Source organism: Camarhynchus parvulus, chromosome 4, assembly GCF_901933205.1.
Source record: "Camarhynchus parvulus chromosome 4, STF_HiC, whole genome shotgun sequence".
Classification (NCBI taxonomy): domain Eukaryota; kingdom Metazoa; phylum Chordata; class Aves; order Passeriformes; family Thraupidae; genus Camarhynchus; species Camarhynchus parvulus.
This window is the reverse complement of record NC_044574.1, coordinates 23,300,592-23,323,928: the sequence shown is the minus strand read 5'-3', so window position 1 is coordinate 23,323,928 and position 23,337 is coordinate 23,300,592. Positions and strand designations below refer to the sequence as shown.

The 23,337-nt window shown below is 36.5% G+C and overlaps 1 protein-coding gene across 1 annotated transcript in view; it reads right to left on the bottom strand.

Moving 5' to 3' along the window:
• The window catches only part of UBE2K (ubiquitin conjugating enzyme E2 K), a 43,746-nt gene that overhangs the window by 6,411 nt on the left and 13,998 nt on the right, over positions 1-23,337 (bottom strand). Inside the window, exons 2-5 of the mRNA XM_030946909.1 lie at positions 19,112-19,205; positions 13,973-14,031; positions 11,445-11,527; positions 2,474-2,573 (exon numbers count right to left, since the gene is read on the bottom strand). Coding sequence (XP_030802769.1) covers positions 2,474-2,573; positions 11,445-11,527; positions 13,973-14,031; positions 19,112-19,205 — 336 coding nt within the window. The remainder of the gene's footprint in view (positions 1-2,473; positions 2,574-11,444; positions 11,528-13,972; positions 14,032-19,111; positions 19,206-23,337) is intronic.

Here is a 23,337-nt window from a genome sequence, read left to right as displayed (position 1 = left end):
TTTTAATAAGACAAGATATTAGGAAATACATTTTTCAAATATTTAGGTGCATTTTAAGGACAGAAACGTGGCTGATTATCATTCTTAGACATTTCATTATTACATGAAAATAATAATTAGATCTATAAAGCACAGTAAAATGCTGTACATTTCATTTTGCCTCTCCTACAACAATCCACACCAACTACACTGCTTTGTGTGCCTTGCCTACCTCCCTATAAATGTGATCCACATGTCATAATTTGTATATTTACTATCTGGTGACTTTAATGGCATTGAAACAAACATGGGAGGCAATCTATTGTTGGAAATCAACCACTGTTATAAGTACAGTGGTCTGTAACAAATGTCTTTTGGTGTATGATTAAAGAAGAAGAAGGATTAAGTTAAACACCAGTAACATCCTGAAGTACTATTTTCTTCTGCTCTTAGGAGATCTTCCCCAATTAATTTTTTAAAAATATTTTTGAGAACACTGCCAGGCCTGGAAAGCAACTAGCTGAAGTGCAAAAAATTAGTCATAATTGCATTTTACTCAGAACTAGCTTTCAGTGTTCTATTCATAGAATTACTTTACTTAGGTATCTGTAAATAATCCAGTTTCTCACTGAATTTAGAAAAGCCTAAAGGCAACTTTCACTGATGTTTCAGTATCAGGAATCTGAGGCAGTTCATGTTGCTGTACTGAAAAAAACCCAGCAACCAGAGCAACCAATACACCAGACAGCTGGTGTCTGAAAATACTGCTCTTACTCAAACAGGAATTCTCCCTGGGATTCTCTCAAGAGCTTTTACCATTTACCTGGACAACACACAGTTTAATAAAATAGCACAAGTGTGGAGAATAATTAATTCCTTATGAATTTTTGTCTTGGTAAAAGCAATTAACCCCAAACAAAGTAAAAGAGACCCCAAAACCAAATAAACACATGAAAAAAGCCATTGTTTACCAATATCTCTCTTAAAACCATTATAATCACTTACATTCACATGCCTGTAACTCAAGGCCAAACTCCAGCATAGTTTTCATGCAGGTATTTGCAGGAAACAGGATAAAGTGAATCCTCCCAACACCAGCCACACCACAGTCCCACTGGACACACCCACACAAGCACCTAAGGGGCAGCCTGGAAAATTCCTCTTTGGAATCTACAAAGATTCATGGACTTCTTTGCCTAAGAAAAAAACTCTTACCAGCTCAAGTGCTTGTACTGTTATGATTCCCACACAAAATTCTACCATCAGAGCCAGAAAAGGAAACACAATTTTTGTTCTTTGTAAAAAAGGATATATAGTTGTTTTTTTCATGAAGGAGTGTGACAGCAAGGGCATACATCTGGGGAAAAAAACAGTGCAGGGACGTGCTTGGTGGCCTTTTTGGCCTTTGCAACACTTCTCCCTGGGCAGAGCAATTCAGCCTGACAGAACTGTTCAGGGACATTTATTCAGAGCAGCCTTAGTGCAGAATCCCACAAGCAAACCTTCTGTACTTACTGAGTACAGTGGTAGCAAGCAGCTCTCACACACTCAGCAGTGCAATGGGCTACTTCTAATCTCCATGTTTCCCCCTGAATCCTGACAGGTTTGAAAAAAAAGTTTATCTATCATTCTACACTGGCTTTTAAAGGGAAGTAGTACACACCTTGTCACCCTATCCTGGAAGGTTCTGACTTAGAGAAGATACAGGTGAGACAGAATGTTTTTCCAGCATCAGCTTGCTTTGTTCTTCTGTAACTGAAATACACCCTTACTGTCAGCCAGTGGGGAAGCCAGGCTGCCCTTCTCCCTCCTCAGAGTAAAAAGGGAAACACACACATACTTGAGACTTTGTTGAGAACTGTCAGAGGAATAACTGTTCCTATCCTTCAGCAACACTTTAAACAAAATCATGCCAGTCCTTGGCCCAAAATCCAATTGATTTTTTTTTGGTATTAAAAGTTATCACTAATGTCTGAAAGGTAACAAACCTCTTTGGTTATAAAATTTTACTGATAGCAATTCAATCAGTGATGAAAACAGTTATTCCCAAGTCATCATTCATAAAATTTTGACATTAAAGAAATACAATGCTCCACAACATTTATATTAATCCAGAAGAGAAGCTACATACCAAGCCAAATCCAATTAACACCATCAAGTTAAAACTCATTTAAAACTGATAGCATATTGCTTTTCTTATACTGGAAGCTTTAGATTTTGAAAGGCCAGTTACACTGGAATTCATTTAACTATGCTCCAGACATTTCCACAAGGTAACATAAATAAAGGATAAATACTCGTGACACTGTAGATTAACTAATACTCACTCTGGAATTCAAAAAGAGTGCAAAACACTGTAGCATCTCACATTTAGAATGTAACATTTTACAATAAATTGTTTAAAATGTTTTATCTCCTGTAAGCCTTGGGGCCTAACTTGAGTCAGTAAAGATGACAGAAGTGTTACAAAATCACAGTCAACCGAGTATCTTACCTGGTTTGCCACTACTGCATCTTGTGGATCATCTGGTTCTGCAGCTGCCAACAATGCTTGCAGCGATAACAACACTGTTCTTAGAGTCATTGCTGCTGCCCTAAAAGTGAAAATTCAAAATATCCTTAACCATATCCTGTGCCTGTATTCACCCTTGTGACTGTACTATCACAGAAGATATGAGTTCATGTACAGATTTTAAGTCCAAGAAACACAATTTTAAACTGCTACAGGTTATAATTATTAAAATACTGTTCTGTATATATATTTAAATAAGGTTTTAAATGTGGACTTTCCTATTAACACTGTCTGAAGTTTTTGGAAAGTACCTTGACCTACACATTTCGCCATGCCCATTTAATGCAATTAATTTCATCTGGGAAAAAAAAACCAGAAAAGCCAAGGCCAGAAGAGGCTGTGGCACCCTCCCTCACTGCGGTACCAGCACCTCTGTCCCGGTGCGGGCGGGGCCGGAGCCCGGGGATGCTCCCTCTGCCGGCACTCTGCGTGCAGGAGCAGTGACCTACATTGCAAACGTGCCCAACAGGTAAGAAATTCTATACACTAGGTCTCTTTGCACCGCTTTTAACGTTACATTTTTCATTAAATTGAACCTTTACATAGTTAATTACTACTACAATAATAAAATGGTTAGGCTAATTATGGAATGTGCCATCAAAATAGTTCACTACAGCCTGACTGTTGGCAGCAGGAAAACATTCTGTAGTCACAATGGTCCTGTAAAGTTACTCTTTGCCACTGTGGAAGAACCCTGTTGAAGGTAGCACAGTCTCAGAGTTGGAACTTCTAAGATTTTAGGTTCTTTTCATTTATCTTGATCTCAAAGTGTATTTAGAATAAGACACTTCAATAATTTAGTAAGGGAAAACACAGTATGCTCAGAGACATCAATTACTCAAAAGTAATCACATAAAATTATTACACACTGAAGTCTGGAAAGTTGTAACATTTACAGAGTTTCATTAGATTTTGATCATAAATAACACCTCTGAATTACCACTTCAGTTGGCACACACTGGAAACCAAGTAAGAACCCCAAAGACCCTGTGAAAGTCGAGTATTTTGATTTGAACAGTTAATTAGATTCTTAAAATAATGGTGGCAATGGCACAGACAGATGTTCAAACCAATACACAAATCTGTTTCCTCTGCTTAAGAACTAGGAGCAAGGTGAGTGGGGAAGATGTGCCATTTTAGATTTGAGCAGTGATTATGACACATGAATGCCAGAGCAAAGCTGCGAAATACAGGCATCCAATTTCTTACAAACAAACCTCAATTTTCAGTCAACAGAAAACAGTTTCTTGTTTTCAGAAGATTGCAAATAAATGCAAAGGGTTTGTCAGAATAGGCGGGGAACAATTTGAACTGACAGTCCAGCTACAAAGGAGACAGCGTGCAAGTGCATTTCCAGGCTCAGGTTTCAGAAATTTATGTATTTTCCAGTACTGAGTCACTGAATACCAATGACAGATGCTGGTGAAATGTCAGAGGTACCTTTGTGGCACCCAAATATTATGTTCATAGATGCTTTCTTGCTGTGTCACTAACCATTCAAAAATGCCATTCTTCCCTAATTGTTTGTAATTCTGGAAGATTTTTCTCAGTGAGTTATTTTTTAGCTTGATAATTATTGCTAAGCTTTCGCAGTGCAGTGTTCTACATCAAAATGCAAGTGAGAAACATCTCAAATGGCAGAGATTTTAATTAGCACATAGTGTCTCATTCCAACTGCCACACCAGCTTGAAGTCCCTTAAACTGAACGTAGTATACTTAAATCTTAAAAAAATCCTTATGCTTTTAAATTTGAATTCTGAAAAATCACAACATCACAACATACAATTCTTCTCTTTCAAACTTATTCCTTAGTAATTTTCTTTTCTTTACATTTACCTAATGCTATTTCGCTCTTATAATTTCCTTGGGCTTGTAATCTCTACTGGTTTATACAATTTTTAAATGAACCTATTTAATGTACACATTGATGACATAATTCACAGTCTCATCTAGCATTACAGGAGTGTAATGCAACATATTTACTATTCCAGCATTCAGGTATCATGGAATACTAAGTCTTTCAGGCCATACTATGCTCAAATGGATGTAATAATTTCTATTTTTACGCACTCAATTTCAGGTACTACCACATCTGCCACACCCACTGTAAAAAAACTTGAAGTCTTTTTCTCAGTTAAGTAACTTTATTATGTTATTTACTGTAGAGTTTTAAAGACTGGCTCAACATGAAATATCTATCAGCCATAACTAATGCTATAATTACTTTCTCCAAATAAAAGTTGTTCTGCCCTTTCCTTTGCAGAAATCCTTCTACTTTAGAGACATCTGAAAATGTAGAGAAGATGACATAAAAAGGATCACAGCCTTTTGTGCCATTTTTACATGCAATTTACTTCCACTTCCACTGTACCTTCTAGGAGAGTAAAGTACACTTTGGGGAGCAGGGGGCATCGCTAAGAACCAAGGGTGCCATGGACACCAGCTGTCTCCAGCTGTCCCTGGCTTTCCAGACTGCCAGGTTCTTTCAATCCCTGTTCACCTCTTGTATTTGTAGATGTTTATACAAAGCATAGCGACACTTGAACATCTGACATTCCATTTTCAAAATAACAATAAAAAGCAAGAACTTATCCATGTGTATATATATATATATATATATATATATATAGATGGCTATATGATCAGAGAATTTAAACTCTGAAATACTACATTTCAGACCAGAGTGGTTTAGCCTTTATAAAAAGGCTTAAAAATGTAGCTTACAACTTAGTTTCAAGTCTCATGCCTCTCAGCTTTCCCATCTCATGCACAGTAAGACAGTCTTGATTGGACACAAACACTGAAAGAAGTATTCTTAAATCATAAAAGAAGTATTCTTAAATCATAAAAGAAAACCCATTACAGCTTCAGTTGTATTAAACAAAAGAAGAAATTAGTTTGTGATTATTGGTAAAGAAAGACTGACATATTTTGTGTAACTATTGTATAACCATCTAAAACCTTCTACCCTTAGAACAACAATTAGCTTTCCTGATCAAAGACAGTAGAAACAGCTTGTTATTTTTTACATAGTTTAGTCTTAATTTTTCAGATAGATATTAAGATTCACAGAAGAAACTGAAAGAACAGCTAAAAATAGATTCTGATTTCCCATGAACTTAAAAGCTCTTCTTTCTTCCTGTTACCTTCTTTTGTGAGAATACAGTGAATGGAGATGACTGCCTAGAATTATATTTACAGATATCAGTAAGGCAGGACCTGTTCCTCATGGGCAAAAAGCAAAAACAATTTCCATCATCAGTTCTGAAAGAAAATCTATACTGATAGTGGCACAAAGTTAAAAATCTGAACACACACCCACCCCATTCCTCAACATCTTCACAAGCCAAAGAAGAATGTCCAGAGGAAGAATGAAGAAAAAAAAAGTTGTTTTTCCTTAAAACGAATTTCCAGTGCAAAGATACAGATCTTCTGAATTTTCCAATGCACCTCAAAGGTTTATTGATCTAGGATAGAACCCTGAAAAAATTAGGTATTTCCAACTCTTCTTACATTTGAAATTTCTTCTAGGATTTATGTGCAGCAGCTCATGGAGTTCAAGCAATTCTCCTTGGTAACTCAAGCTAGCTGCATGGTTGTCTTCTAGGTTTGTTCTCACCTCCTTGCCAAAGGCAGGGTTTTGTATTGCTCCTGGCAGACTTCTGTCTGATCTGTTCTTAACTGAAGTTCAGAAGGCTCTTGGAAAATCCATTTCAATTCTTCAACATGCTTGATACTCTGCACACTGAGATGCCTTTCCAATCTTTCACTGTACATTGTTTTTGCTTAGACCATCATTCTTGTTACTTCACTCTAGATTTTTCCTATGGCTCCCATCTTTCTTGTACAACAACTCTTTAAGCAGGTTCAATGGAAACCTGACCAATCACTAGCAACAAGCAGCCAGCTTGTATAGTGAGTTTTACAGGTAAAACTTCCTATTTGCCTTGCACATGACCTTACATTGCCTTTGTCCCATGACATTACTGGCTCCTGTTTGATCCTAAAGCTTACAATAACCCTTGACTTCCATTCCCATCCCAAAATGTTGCTTAGTTATCCTGCAGGTTTGCCATCTGCAAAATGGGAGGAGGCCCCTATCATGCAGCAGTGAGCTGCAGAGAGCTCCCTATAGGGATGCACTGGCCCTCAGAGAACCTGAAACTAAAAGCCTCCACTCTGGACATCCAAACCAAAAGCTCATCTTTCTATTGGCATTACATTTACTAAACCACAAGGAAAATCTGGATTGAATCAGAACAAAGAGAGCTGATATACATTTTGTTCACTTACACTTTCTTCCTCCTTTTTTTAAATAATATCTTAGGGCATTTCCTTTAAAAAAGAGCACCCCTAGTTTGGGTGACTATAGTGTTAACATTAAAAAGCACAGCAAGCCAGCTGTGCCCAGCATGCCTGAGGAAAGAAATCTCTTTTACCTTTTGATGAGCAGAGAGAGTCCTAAGAGGATTACGAAACACTGCCAGGTTTTATTTTTCTTCTTCATTTTTAAAAGCTAAGTAATTCTCCATTTAGGAAGTATTTACTTATGTTCTTTACATTCCACTCTAGGAAACAATCTCTCTCATTATTCCAAGAGGGTAACGAAGCAGAATGCCAGGAACAGCTGCAGCCAGCAGATTGCTACTCCACTCTGTCATCCAAACATGGCTACGGGAACACTTTTTTCTAAATAATCTGCAATATTTGTTCCATTTGTGAAATAAATAAGCTTGTTAATCCAAGAGAAAATCTCTGGGACCTTGTACCAACAGCTTATGGAATCTGGATGGAAATTATTAAGGCCTTTGAGTAGAAGCTCATTGCATAGTCACTATTTACAGGACAGCTAAAAGACCAGGCACCCATCAGAGAAAATTTAAAAAAAAGAATAATAGGATAGCTTTGACATGCACAGAGGGGAAAGACAGCCTGCTTGCTGAAGGGTTCCCTAAAACCATGTTAAACCATGCATTCTCTGCATTCTTCTCAAAGCTTTAAGAAGCATCAGTGCTCCTCAAACACCCTGAACAAAACCCAGCAGTACTGGGTACCCAGGAAGATTACAAGCTGGCTGCTGCTTGTTTATCTATTAAAATTGTATTATCTCTTATAATGATTTCTGCATCTCAACTAAAACTGAAGCACAAATCCTCCAGTAGTCACTATGACAAAATTATTCTTATTATTCATTACTGACAGTCAAACTCACGAAAGCCAAGAGTTTTTGTAGCCATATATGCAGCAAGGACACATTCACTTAATAATCTCTCCTCAAGGGATTTATGGAGAACAGCTTTCCAGTAATTTAGTTCTCAGGTTTCAATGAACTGCATTAGATACGTGTATATTTAAGATTAAAGCTTTGAGACAGTACTAGCCTAGAAAATAAATACAGGCCATAGTAAGTGAAACCACATCATGAAAATTATGTCAGATAAGCATAAACAGTATTCCTTTTACAAAACCAAACCCCCATTTTAATTCTAGTGGCAAACAGTAGCTGCTTTGCAAACAAACTGGCATAACAGGTTTAAAAATCTAAACATGATGAAAATCTACAGCTGCAAAGAATTTCAGTATGAAGCCTGCAATGTCAAAAAAGAATTTTATTAAATTCATTAAAAATAATTTAAAGATATTACTTTGCAAACTGATAAAATCTCCTGCCAATATGCAGAATATCATCTCAACTATGCTCATTAGAACAGCAAATCCTTACCACAGGATGGGAGATTAGGGAAGAGACTTTTTAAAACTATATAAACAAATTTAAATCTTTGTATTTGTATTCACCATCTATAAATGAGTGATTTATCAGCTTATTAATTCTTTCAGAAATCCTGCTAAGGCTCATAGACCAAACTTCTCCAGTCCTTTAACTCTCAAACCTCACTGAAAAACAGATATGCAGTGAAATTTGAGACTCATATTTAAACACAGCAACAAAATGAGCATTATTCAGTTAAGAGCATTACAAGTCAATGAAGTGGCACTTCAAAAACTGATCTTGTTGCTAAAAGATTTGACAAGAGAGATTGTGGAACTAATATATTTTCTATAATACTTCCACAGGTATGTTTCAGAATTGCATTTGGCCAATTTACTTTTGAATCCCTGGTGAAATAAATATTAAAATATAAATAAATATTAAAATAATAATCTGAGGGGTTGGGATTGCTTATTTTTTGTTTGTTTGCTTTCCAACAAAGCTATTTTATTCAAACCACTTTTCAACCTAGACATGCAGAAAACTTATTTTTGGTGATGTGTGGTGGTACATCCTCCCCCTGGCTCCCTCCTTAGGCCAGCTATGGTCTCAGGAATGCTTGTTAGGCCTCATCCTGGATGAATGGCACCTGGACAGTTAGGTTTCCTTAAGCTTATCAAAAACACAGTCCGCTCCCATAATTTCTGTTGTCTAGCAAGCTCCTGTTTTCCAACAAATAGCCTTGAGTTCCTTCTTCCATCTGAACAAGAGATCAAGTGGAATAGTATTTTTATTACTGGTCTTTTCAAGGAATATTCCAGTAAATACCAACTCATCCTTGCCACCAGGATGGAAATTTACTGATGAATTAAGTCAATCATCTTGTGACCCTATCTATGAACAATGGTACTGAAACCCTTTGGAGTCGTCATGGACCACCAGCAGGCTGTGACCAGCATTTCCCAGAGTAGGATCACTCTCAGAGCCAGTGAACTCTCAAGTCTGTGAGACTCTGAGAATTGCCATGGAAAGCCATTGAAGCCTGGGCTAATTCCCTCACCATTCCTCAAGGTTTAATCCTTTGCCCACTGAGAAGATCCAAAGGCATCTGCAAGCATTTCACTGAACCCGAGGGTAATTTTTCTCAGGTACCCCTTTGTACATACTTATTTTTGTCTGTGCACATATATTATGAATGTTGCCACTTCAGATTTAACCTCGTCTAGTGGAAGGTGCTCCTCTCCATGGCAGGGGGGTTGGAGCTAGATGATCTTTAAAGTCTCTTCCAACCCAAACCATTCTATGGTTCTATGATTCTATGCTAGTTAATTAAGAAATGTGGGCATTTCTTAATTAACTAAAGCTGCATATATTGAAGAACAATAAACAACTTATTTAAACAATATTAACTATTCAGATTTCTTATTGAGTTTTAGGAAAATATTCAGGAGAAAACCAGTCTTATCTACCACACAACAGAAATGCTTCAAACAGTAAACAGTGGAGACAGCTATAAGGTTGTTCTTATCAAAGAATTAGAGGCTTTGACAAACACTTCAGCAATGCTCAAGTGATGGTCACATACCATTCTATGATTTGAAAATAAACAAAACTTACAAATAGCACCACTAGAAAATGAAGAGATCACACTACATTAAGAACCATCTGAAGAGGGATTAATAGTATATAGGAAATCTCCCTCCATCACCACCAGGTTCCATGCAATTCTCTCCTTAGTGCTTCCAAATGAAGACACTGTTTCAAAGCAAGAGTTTAAAACTATAATTGGCAAAATACTGGTGCTTCTTGTGTCAGCTGGGATAAATATACAGAAGTAAAATTCTTGTTCCAATACTCCTATTCTGTATACATCTTGGAGAAGGAAGATATTAATGTTTGGGTTTTTTTCATCATGCAGAAATAACAGAAATAAGACACAGATCAAATTATCTGTGCTAGACATAACTCAAAGATTACAAGAACAGAGGTCAACTCTCCTGTTTGCCCTTCTCAGGTATCAAAGGTTTTGATGAACAACCCCAAAGGTATATAAATTAAGTTGAAGCTCGGGTTTTTTTACGTCTTTGTTGCCTTTTGATACTTACAGACAACTTCATGCCCATTCATTAATCTGCTTCAGAGTACAATCTCTCAGGAGACTGTACTTGGACAGCTGAAGAATCCTTAATCTCCAGTAAAATTGTAGGGTGGTATGACAATTAGATGCAGGTACAGAAGTGCACTAGCTTTACTGATAAGAAAATCTCTGCCAGGTACCACAGCATGTATACTGAAAGATTCTATTGCCTGAAAGAACATCAAGTGCTCTGAGATGGTAAGAAAACATGCCATTCTAAAAGTTAGAAAAACAACAGTTTATGACCATTACAATTTCATGTCAGTAATTTACACTATACTGTGCCAGATGACTTCTATAATCTCGTACATCTGTAAAAGATTAATACCCTGGATGTGTCACCTGCAAGACCTCAAGACTTCAGCACTCTCCTCTAAAGTTTCTGTTTCAAACCCAAGTGATATCTGCTTGGCCAACAGCACTCTTGACAAAGTTGTTGACTTTACAAGCATTTGAAGTTTGTATGGATGAGATACTGGTATGATCTGCTGGGGAATTACAGTACTGTTCTTTTGGGGCAGACATGGAGGAAAACAGCCATTTGTATTAGGTATCATGTCTATCATACAACTGTTGTACACAATCTTCAAACTACATGAAATCAATTACTTTGAAAAACAAATGAACAATGAGTGCAGCTGTTAGTTTGGACACAAGTCTATTCCACAGATTTTGGCTATTAAAACTTCTGCAGTAAAATTAACTGATCAAAGAAGGCAATAGGTAGTATTTGTTAACAGAAAAGCACTAAAATTAAAAATTAACTCATATAAAACCACCCAAAATGTCAACAATGAAATGTTCATTCTAGTGCAAAAATTTTTGGAAGAACTCTCTGTGTATAAAATAAATACTTAGTGCTTTCCAAAATTATCACCCAATCATTTCATTTGGATATTTGCACCTCACTATACTATACCATAACGTGTGCTTTAAGGACATCTCAAATTATAAGCACAAGGTGAAAAGCAAGGTGAGCTGATGCCTCCCATCCAGGACACCAGTATACTTGATTTTGCACATTTAAACCCCCGTGGAATCTTACCATTGATCTTTCAGAATATCCAAACAAATGGCCCCAGTGACAGAGCTAATGTTAGGATGCCATATTTTGGTGATAAACCGCACCTAAAAAACAAGACAATTTTTAAAAACAAAAGCAGTAACTAAGCGCAGTATACTAAGTAAACATTTAAAATCCACCATTTTAAATAACAGTATGGAGAAATAATAATTTTGAACATATAGTACTACAAATGGAACTAAGAGGTGATATTGCTTATTTCAGGAGGCTTCAAGTTTGTAAGGCTGTTTGTTAGAGCCTTGCCTTACTCAAAACAGACTTTGGGGAGCTGCCCGTTCCAGCTCCCCAAACTCATCCCTAACTGCTTTCTCACATGTCATGTGTTCACATCCCTGCAGCACACAAAGCTAGTACGAAATATCCTCCAGCATAAAAGTGCTTTCACAAGCAGATGGTCAAATACAGACTAAAAACTTCTAACATTACTAAAAGTGGGCTTTCTAGATTTCACAAAGTCCTAAACTCTTAACATAGAAACTGGGTATCATTCACTGTTGAGCTAAACTGTTGGCTACAGATGTGTTAGAAAGTGGATGCTACTACGTCTATAGCCATCCTGTCTCATTACCTCATATGCAGAAAGCCATTTGCCAACCCAAAACTTAATTAGATTACTAATATTTTTTTTGCTATTGAAAGGATCTAGTCCCAGCATTCATTCATTAATCACGTCCATATTTTTACACTAAAATGTATTCATGTTTACAAAGCATTACTAAAACCAGGTTTTGGTGGTTAGGGTTTTCTGGCTATTTTAAGACACCAAGAAAGGTAAAAGCAGCACTTTCTCTTAAAGGTCTTGGAGACCAAAGCTGTCCTCAGAAAGGACATACATGCCTTTGGAAATTCCCCCTTCATTTTCTTCAGGTTGCACTGTAATTGCCTTCTAGTGATTTTGACCCATCTGTTCCTCATCTCCTCCTCACCCCAAACTCCTGAAAAACATTTTATGTATAGCACAGATCTTTTGACTTTTGGCCCTGACCTGCAAGCAAATCAGCAAAGAGATTACCTGTCAGGCATTACAGCAAAAGACCATACATACAGGGCTATAATAAAATCAGTGCAATCCTGGTGTCTAAATAGGCAAGACCAGAACAGTTCTGTTTTCCAGGACAAAAATAAGCTATCATGTCAGCTGAGGCACTTATTAACTACCTCCACTCAAGATATCACTTGGAAAATGTAAAAAGCGATGTAAATACTGGATAATTTCTCACAGTGAATGACTGCTAACAATAGCTGTCAAAGCACATACTGACCAAGCTAAAGAATTCTTTCAGACGAAAGGCAGGGCCAGACACAAACAAAAAGGCTTCCAATTCAAGACTCCAGAATAAGCAGTACTATGCTACAATGCACTGACTTTCTAACAGCTGCCTATGAACTCTGGAAATAGAGACCACCAAGCCCTAAAGAAGCAACTCAATCATGGTATACAGACGGATCTTTCAGCATCTGCAACCTGTTTCAGCTCTCCTTATTTCAGCTCCCACCACAATGTGTGCAGATTAAAGAACTGAAAACCAACAGACATTTCTTTAGGATTTTCTGTGTCTTTTGCTCCAGCCCCAAGGAATTAATTCAAAGAACCTATGAGCCACTGACACCTCTCTCCTCCTTCCTGTTCCCCAGTTCCTTCCGAGTATTACATATCAGGGTGAAAATAATAAGAATCTAGGATATGTTCATGAAAGACCTCTTTCAGACAAAAAGAAAACCAATCAAGAAGTGGAGTCAGACAACTCAGGTGTCCACTGATTCAAGGCACTGAAGAGTGGACTAAATCAGGGCACAGGAATGTACAGCTGCACATGCTGGAGAGAACATTATTCAGAGTGGAATGACAAAACTGAAGTTCTAGAAAGATGCAGTAAAGTTAAAAGGCCAGTAAGCTGTGAAAAACATGAGTGACTTTACCACAGCCATGTCTCATCTCTCATCCACATGCACGTTATCTATTTCTATTACATTTCTCTGTTGGTTCTTCAAGACACACAACACTACGAGTCTCTGTTTAATTATTACTAGAAACTTGGTAGTTTAGATTCAAGAACCTTTTCAGTATAACTTATGGAGCCCAAGAAAATAAAAGAACCAATAACTCCCTATTACAACATTTCTTCAACAATGCTGAGGGGGAGGGAAGACAGCTGTGCCCTCCACATCATTTAAAACTACCTGAAAATTGTATTTATCTTGTCAGAAAAATATTAAATTAGGGTCAATAATAAGGCCTAAGCTCCTCCCCCAAAATTTCCAAGTTTGTATTTTTAGGAACAATCAGAGTGTACCTCTGACTAGACACAGTTTTGCATCCTGCTTTGTTTTTACCTAAATGTAACAGTTCCAATTCTTGTTTAGAAGTGAATTTAAAAAAAAAAAACAACAACAAAAAAAATCAACAAACAAAAAAGTATATAAGAATACTCAAACCCAACTTGTTAGCCAAATTGTATTATCCAAAAATAATAATGTGTTTGCAGTACCTTAGGAGGATTAAACGGATATGTTTCTGGGATTTTTATCTCTAGCTGATACCTTCCACCTGCAAAAGACAAGAACAAGTTGGAAATTATACCAAAAGAACATTACTCAAACTTAAGTCTTTCATGACACTAAAGCTTGCACTTCTAAATGAGCCTATTTTCAAGTTAATTCAAATTTACCCACCCATATTAGTTAGGAGATTCATTTAGATTTCATCTATTTCACAAATAAATGCAATAAAGTCAGTTAGAAAAGCTGTGTTTGTTTGTGCAAATCAGTACCTATATTTCTTAGGTATATTTATTGTGTACATTCTCATTTCTAATCTTATCATTTCCATACTTTATTTTAGTAAAATATACCAAAATATGAACCAAATATCTCCTAAATAGATGAAAAAAGAGGACACAGGAATATTCAGGGTGAACATGGGATATTACATTATTTTGACTCTTTTCTGATACCTCATGACAAATTTTCTTCAAATTACACAATTGAAATTACCTGTATTTCATTTAAAACTTTTTGGAATTCAAGTACTTTCAAGTAACTCTTTCAGAAAAGTTCCCACACTTCGGGAAAAAAATAATAAAGGAGGTACCAGTGTTTAACTTTTATTATGTGCCACATTACCACCTGAAGTAGTTACTTCTGTTTCAATTCTGCACACACTTTGACACACCAGTATCATTAATACAGTATGAAGGGTCAGAGCATACCATAAAGGATAATAGGAGCTTGAAGACTGAACCCCCTCCTGCTGCCCAGTTTTAATAATTTCTCAGTTTTATTTCTTTGTCACAGTATCATTCCCTATCCTACTTCCATTATATAGTTCTGTTAACATTTAAGTTCACTACCAATACTTATGTCTTCTGGAGCAATCTCAAACTATCTCTGGCTACACAGTGAAGGCCATTTGCCAGGTAGCAGTTCAATGACAAAAAGAACAGGGTATTAAAAAACATACACTGTTTTTTAGACATTTCATTTTTTATAAAAATTGAAAGTATTTATTCTCATTTGCAATTTTTTTCTTCAACTTGCTGCTCTTCTTTCAGAAACCTTTTCCCTCTGTCAGTATAATGTGTTACAATTTATACAATTTCTTGAATTAAAGCTGAAGTATTTGCAATCTATTTTCCTTGAGATTTCCAGAGCCATTTACTCTGAAAACCAAGCTATACAGAACCAGCTCTCAAGTAGTTACAATACTGGCAGCAAGATGCACAGGGAAAAAAAGCCTCCAAGTACTCCTCTCAGCAGTTACAGTATATGGCATCTTTTCACCTGTGCCAAAAAACACATTAGTAGCTCCTAAGAGCTCTCACTTTAAAATGTATTTCAGTCTAATACACTCCACCTGAAACTAGTTAGCATCAGTTTGGTATTTTACACTATTAACTACAGCTGTTCTTTTTCTCACTTAACTCTAAAGTAACTTGAGACATTTTAACAGATAATACTATATAAGAAAGACCAAGAAATCCAAAATTATAACAGTAATGTCTAAGTTGATTGCTTGTCTGCTCACAGGACAGCACAGGAGAAACAGTTTTGAAGACATACAGCAATAAGAGACCTCAAGGAAGTTTGGTTTTCCTTTTCTTTAAACTGAAGCATAATTCAGCAGCAACTGTTTTTAAGAAAAAAAACCAGCTATGCTCATCAGCCCTTCTACAATTTTGCTGCCACATCATTTTGTAAGGTAATATGAAATCTATCCTTAGATATTACCATTTCTCCTGCTTACCACAAACTATTACAGTCTTCTGCCTAATCGGATATTCAGCCACCAATATTTTTCACCAGAGACTGAAGAGTTGGTAGTGTTATTTACAAAGTATTGTTTTGCACTAAACTTTGAGGTTAAAAATACAGGCTTAAAGACATCACCTAAACAAATATGTGATTTTTTTTAATACTAGATTTAAAATACAAACTACTAATATATTAATTTCTGCATGCCAATATTTTGGCATTTTTAAGAGTATGCATATGTATGGCTTTTTTTGTGGCTATGTAATGCTTGAAATTGAATTAAACAGTAATGGCGTAATATTCCTTCTGTACTCCTACTGGAACAGGTCTCACAAGAGTTAGAGCAATTTTTAGCTATTTCCCTTGAAGAAATAACCTATTATAAATATTGCAGTTGCTGTGGCTCACATGCAAGCTTGGCTTGAAATTAATAACAATATTACACAAGCTTTAAAAAAAAAACAACCCTCAAAAAATCCAAACCCATAAAATCTCAACCTATCTCCTGAAAAGCTCTTGATTCAAGTAAAACCCAGCAGCCAATTATCAAGTCTCTCAAAGGTCCTCCCTCCAAACACATTTTAACATTGGATGGAAATGTGTTTCAATTAAGTTGTGTCTTGCAATATTCTGGTAATTGATCAATATGAGTTGACACTATTAACAGAAAAATAAAGCTGTAAATTTTGTCAATAGATGGCATTCTTCCTCTCAGTCACTCTTAACTAATGTTCCAACATTACCTATAAAAAAATTTGCAGCAGCAGTTTGGTTTCAGATACCTCACCAACTATGGTCAACAACTGTTCTTTCACTTCACAATGGTTCTAGAATTCCCTCCTGTACCACAGGGACTGTCTGACCAGAACTACTGCATAAAACTTCTTCATAAAGCACTTCTTGCTGTGTCACTGTTCAGATTATAGATGACAAAACATCAGTCAGTAATTGTGCAGCATGCATAACTGCTATAGTCATAAAATGAAGACAAAAAACACTGGCACGCCCTTCATAATTATGTAAGGGAATAAATGCATATAACTATATTACAGAAATATTAACATTCCAAAACAAATTATTCTAATGTCAGGAAACACCAGAAACTGGGCCAGCAGTAACTCTCATTTTGTTCCTCAAAGCATATGACTTCTAGATTAAAGTAAACATACAGTCACATTGATCTTCCATGAGATCCCTGCCATAATCAGAATAAAAAATAAGTTCAACACCCCGCCCCCCCCCCAGGGGTATTTACTATATCCTCACAATTAAATCTACTCAAAGGCATGTAAGTGTGCATGCATTTCACATCAACAAATTCTGCACTAAACATATTGCTGTTTTTCACTAGCAGGATATGCTGAATATCTGAGCACAGTACCCAGCTTTTGAAATTCTTGTCTACCTGAACCCTTCAGCATCACACAGAACCCAGTTCTGCAGATATTTCAATCTTTTTTTACCCTCTACATGAGCTGCTATACAGTTTTTAACTTATGTAACACTCATGAGTGTTACACATGAGTGTTACATATTTAATTTCAAACAACTCTCAACACATTCTCTAAAACAGGCCCATTTTATAAGCCAAGGTAATACTGACCTGGAGGGGGGAAAAACCAGCAAGCTCTGACAAACCAACTCACCCAAGAAGGTTTAATTCTCTCTGAATGGAAAATAAACACCAAAACCAACACCCTTCTACCATCATTCAGATGCTTCCTAGTATTCAACTCCCTATATACAGATATTAAGTTATTACAATACTAAGTCTTCAATTTACAAGATGAACTATATTATTGCAAAACAACAATTATACTAAATTCTAAACAGAATTATTCACTTCCCAACAGATCACCAGCATGAGTCTGCATTTTAGGGGAACAGCATAGTACTCCTTTTAAATTGAAGGCACATATTACAACCAGAATAAACTGTTTCCAGACATTATCATCTGTCAACTATACATCTGCAGCTGATGAGATGGAGACATGTGGAACAAGGGAGGGAGAGGGGAAAGCCATCATTATTTACTAGACTGTTGAGGAACTCTGGAAATGAAGTTCTGCAGGGCACCCCACCATTACAGCTGCTTCCACTTTTCTACTTTCTTTCTTCCAGACTAATTTCCCTTCTTGTCAGCTTCTGACATCCACCCCTGCCCAGTATTCTTCCACGTCAACCACTGTTAGGCTACTGCACCAGCTTCTAGCCCAGAAAAGCAAATCACAAGGGATGTCCTCCATTAGGGAAGATGTGACAACCAGATTTTCATTAGCAGTCACTAATGCTTTTGAGTGCATACACTTCGTATAGATATAAAACAACTTACAGGTATTTTCTCCACCTGATGAGAATTTATTTTTTAAAAATAATGACAAATGGCATGTGTCCAATCTCAAGGGAATACTAAAGTCTCAGTGTTAGCTCAAAGGGATAGAGCAACTAGAGCACCTGAAGAACGTCCAAAATTGTTTCATATTCCAAAAAACCAATTTATTTGCCTGAGACACTCCTTGATATTTTTTATTGAAAGTACAAATTCAAATCAAAGTAGATACCTGGCATGGAAAAGTCAAGTAAAACTATGTTTTACAGCTATCCAATTTTTTTTAAATTAAAAATCCTTACTTGTCATGAAAGAACTTTAAATAGAAGGTATGTCTGCCAGTTCCATATATATGATACACAGAGTTTACAAGTACCAACACTATTGAGTCATTTTGTATCTCTGAAGAAGCATGTTACATTAGCCTCTATTAAAGCTTCTTTATGGAAGGTACCTTGCTTTTACCAGACTGTAAGAGATGCATTAGTGATACCAGCTTTAATAAACTAGAAAGTCGGTGAGGTAGAAGAGAGCTAAAGATATGAAGCTCTACTACAGAGTCCCCCACATCACTATAAATTAAGTACTGGGACACACAGATGCCCAAAATTAATCCCAAATTTAGTTTGCAACAGCATCTCTGCTTGAGATAGGAGAAATGCAATGTTTATGCATGATCACCACTCTAGATCGCAGAAATACATGTACAGTCTGAAGCTAAGTTTCTTAATGCTTCATGGTTAAGGAGCTCAAACTCTCAAGACAGTAAACAAACAACTAGAAGTCAGAATTATACCAACTAAGCCACACAGCTCATATTTGTAAATTAATCTTGATATGGGATAGTCTATCCTACTGCCAAATAGATCTCTCCTCAGACAACACAGAAGCTGAACCGAAATAGTTTTTTCAGCTGTATTTAAAAAAAAAAGACTATTTTAAAACATGTACTTCTACATTTTATGCTGTAATTATTTTTACAAACAAAGCATCTCAAGACACATGACTTGAAATGTACAATGATTGCATACACAAAAACTTTACTTGCCTTCATATGGTGTGTCCGGAGGTCCTGCTATTTCTCCTCTTAATTCTGTAAAATTCTCATCTACAAGATCTACTTTAATTTGATTTTTGCTCGTCTTAAAAATAAACAGAGAAACAAAGAATCATAAGTAAGCATTTCACATACAAATTTCCCCCAAAATATGCTGCTTTAAATTTTAAGAACAGTACTTTAAAGTAAGTAAACATTTAAAAATATAGTAACCTAAAGTTAATAGCTATCTTCCAGTTGAAATTTTACTTCATTAAAAACAGACTACTTGTGAAGCATTAGAAACTTCAATACTATTTATACTATCACTAGAATATGCAAAGCAATCCAGCAACATATCTAAAATTCTACTTCAAAGTTGACTATATTTTAAAATGACCGTGATCTTTCAAATCACCTATTAATTCTACATATCTAAACTATAAAATTAAATTGACCAAATTACACATCAGTTCTTTTCATATTTAGACCAATTTATTTCAAAACAGACATTTGTCACTTGCAATGGAGCACAAAGACTTCCCCAAAGAGAGTAGTATTTTTAACATTACAAAGACCTAAACAGAATATTTTAGTCTTAAGATCATGTATATCTTTAATATTTAGGCATAAGATACAATTTACTTTATGCACTTGAATTTTCTTGTCACCTCCTCAACATTTTCACACCCCATATGAACTTCACTACAAAATAAAAATACTGTACTTTGATACTGGAGAAAACATATGTTTTCCAGAAACAGATTCTCCAGAAGTGTTCAGCTAGAACTACTCATTCCATTGAACTTGCTTTCCAGGTCCAGAGAGCAGTATTAGTGAAAGCCACGAATTTCCCAGCCAGTAACTTTTATTGGGGAGTTGCAAAGCACAATCTCCTTTTAGAAAGATGTACCATCAAGTTTTCAGAGGTAAGGAATTACAGGTTTTTCCATTCTGCTACCACTGCATACTGTCCTCACTGACTGCAATACAGATTTCTCAATTGCTGTGTTATTTTTTGCAAGAACTGTTAGCATCTTTTCAGATCTTTTAAAATTGTTCCAACTAGTTCTATACAGCTGTGCTCCTTCTCACCCTTGAGTAAACGTGGTTGCTGACAGCTACTAGAGAAGGATTAAGTCATAGAAAGCTGATGGGTGCCACGAGGTGGTTCTTGAATCTATCAGTGATATGAACCATTAAGCACACAGCATTCACCGGACAACAGTTGAGAAATTATTTCAGTTTCTTTCCTGCAAATGTTCTATTGAATCAGTCCCACCAAAACAAAGAGTGCTCTTCTGACCAGGTATGTTCATAGATACAAAAAAAAAAATTAAAGATTAGGTAAAAGTTTCACCATGTAAAAAATCCTAATTCACTAAATTAATTCAATAGTCAACTGGGAGCTTTTAACATCTGTAGTTACATACATTTGTATTTAGAACTTGAAATCCCTTCAATTCACACAAATGAGGCAGCACCTGCAGCTCTTCACAACAGCCAGGCACTGTAAAAATTCCCTCTCTGAATTTGAACTTGATCTTATGTGACCCATCTTCTTGCAAGCTTTCCAACATCACTTATAATTTTTTGCTCTCACGCTTCCAACTGGAAGTTTGTTCCAACACCTCACAATTTTTAAAAGCTTTCTCAAGTACAATTAGAAGTTACAATCTATCCCCACTTGTGACAGCACTGTTTCCCAGCTTCAACAAGTTTTTCATATATCTAGTATTTATTCCCCTTGTAAAATATATGGCATTTACACTGATTTTCCAGCCTTAATTTTGCTTTAAACGAGATGAAATTCTAATCTCACCATACTGATTTTTTTATAAAAGGTTCTCTACTATGTCCCATGATCACCTAACCAGCCCTGCATAAACAAATTTAGACGATGTCTCAGGATCTGTGCCACGAGCACTCTGTTGCATTCATTGAAGACACATCACAACCAGCATAACCTAAGAAAGATGAAATCTGTCTTTTTCATGGCAGCATGACACGAGGCCCAGATCAAGTGACCCAAGTCCCAGCAAAGATTCCTGCAGAAGTTTTTGTCCTCTCCAGTGACTGCCCAGTGCTTTGTCAGAGGTACTGCCCCTGTGCAAGGACTCTTCATTCCCAAAGGAGCAGAGTGGTTTAAAAAACCAATCTAGGTGAGTCACTGTAACTATCTGTGCAGGTACTGCAGTCACACAAACTTCAGCTGAGCTTCTCCTGCTCTCCCTCTGCCAACATCACCTGGCAAGCTCCACCTTGACAGCAGGAGTTCTTGTCCTTTGCAAATAACTTTTCATTTAGAGGACTGTACTAATAGCAAACAGGATGAATTTCAATCATACAATCTATGGCTAATCCATGCTAAAGCTTGCTTCATTTCCTACTTAGCATTCTGCTTTTCTTCAGTGACCTCTTGCACACTCTTGTAGCAGCCTGGATATTCTCCTTCATATTCAGTTTCAATTAGTACCACAACTAGCTGTTTTTCACAACAAATCCTTTCCAACTCCATAAATTTGTTTAAAAGCAGTCAAACACACAGTCTATCACTAAGATCAGTTTCTTTCAAGAGTCAGCGATCCCGGTTCCCCACTTTGAGATGACTGCTTCTATTACTACAGCTCTAGCTGTCTCCATGCCCTTCATTGCTGCACACAGCACCTTAAGGAAAAACAGCAGGCAATACTGCACTGTTTTATTGCAGGGATTAATTTAATTCTGTATTTATGCTTAAATTCTACCATGTCCTCCATATACCAAATTAATTTTTTCTTCAAATAGCTGAAGATCCTTTGTTCCATGTTATTCTGACACTTTTCAAGGTTCAGCTCAGCTTCACCTTGACAAGTATTGCTTTATCCTCCATCTGTGGATAAACAGCACCAAACTGATTATTAATCAAATTAAATCTGGAGTGTTTTCCTACAACATTTCTCTTTAATGAGGATCATGTAGGATAAAATGACTTAATTTTAGCAGTTCTAACAAAATAAATCCCTTGCCTCCACCTCTACCAACAATAGTGGTCTTCAAAAATTCTCTAACACCAATAACCTTAGCACAGAATTTATGACTCAGCTTGTGATCTCACACCCCAAGTTGATTTTCCAGAAGGAGTTCTACAAAGACCTCAATACACTTCCACACCAAGCCTAAAACAGCATCACCTCCCGTTGATCCAGTAACAATTTAGTGACTAAACCACTGGGCTAGCAATTCTTGAAATATGAGCCATGCCATTACTCACAGCACTTATTTCCATAATTTAAGAGCTGAATTCTGTAACAATGCAGTGCCCAGAAATCCATCAGTAAAATCCTTTTCTAGAAATCTACAAGTCCAACACTAGCAGAACTTTCCCTTATCACACCTGAAAATTATTTTGATCAAGACTGATCAAAAAAACCCCAAACAACAAACAGAACACAAGACAGAGAGAAAGGAAAATTGATGCAACAATTTTCTCTTGCATCATGCAAGGGAATGCACGATGACATTCCCTCTTTTTTTCTTGATAGTCTAGATGGATTATGCATAGCCATTTTTCTTTTTAATTCACACTAGGGTCTAGTCAAAAGATTTGTTGTCTTTTAGACCAACTCAACTGCTAAGATTTTTTTTTTGCAACGCTATAGTCCTGCTTAACCAATTTTATTGGAAACCTTGTGGAAACTAAACCCAAGCTTGAGAGACTAAACTAAAAGTATGATGCAGACAAGTTGGGGAAGATTCATATGATGCTCTTTTATTCGCTACTAAAAGCTTTATCTCTAAAAAGAAACCCAAATTAACCAAACCTTCATGAAGTGTCATTCTGTGAGCATCTTCCAAAGACAGGACACTTAATCACATTTATCACAGATAATATTTTGTCTTCACCTGCTTCCTCTTAAAAAAAAATTCCAGATTATACTGTCTAATTTTATGTTTTAGTCACTTCCTTGCAAAGAACACACAATCCACTCCACCAGAAAATTTGAAGAATAAGTTCTGCCACTGTGAAGACAAACACACATCTTCACTTCTACTAAAATAATTTTAGAGAGCAGCTCTGGACTCTATAATATTACTCTCAGCAGATAACAAGCTCTTCTGTTCTCCTTACTCACCATAGTCTACAGGCTTTAACAAGGAGGGCCTGCCCATTCTGAGGGCCTGTCTGCTTTCTGCAGGAAATCCAACCTTTCTCCTGAGCTTTCAATACCATTTCCTTCTCTCTTCTTCAACCTGCC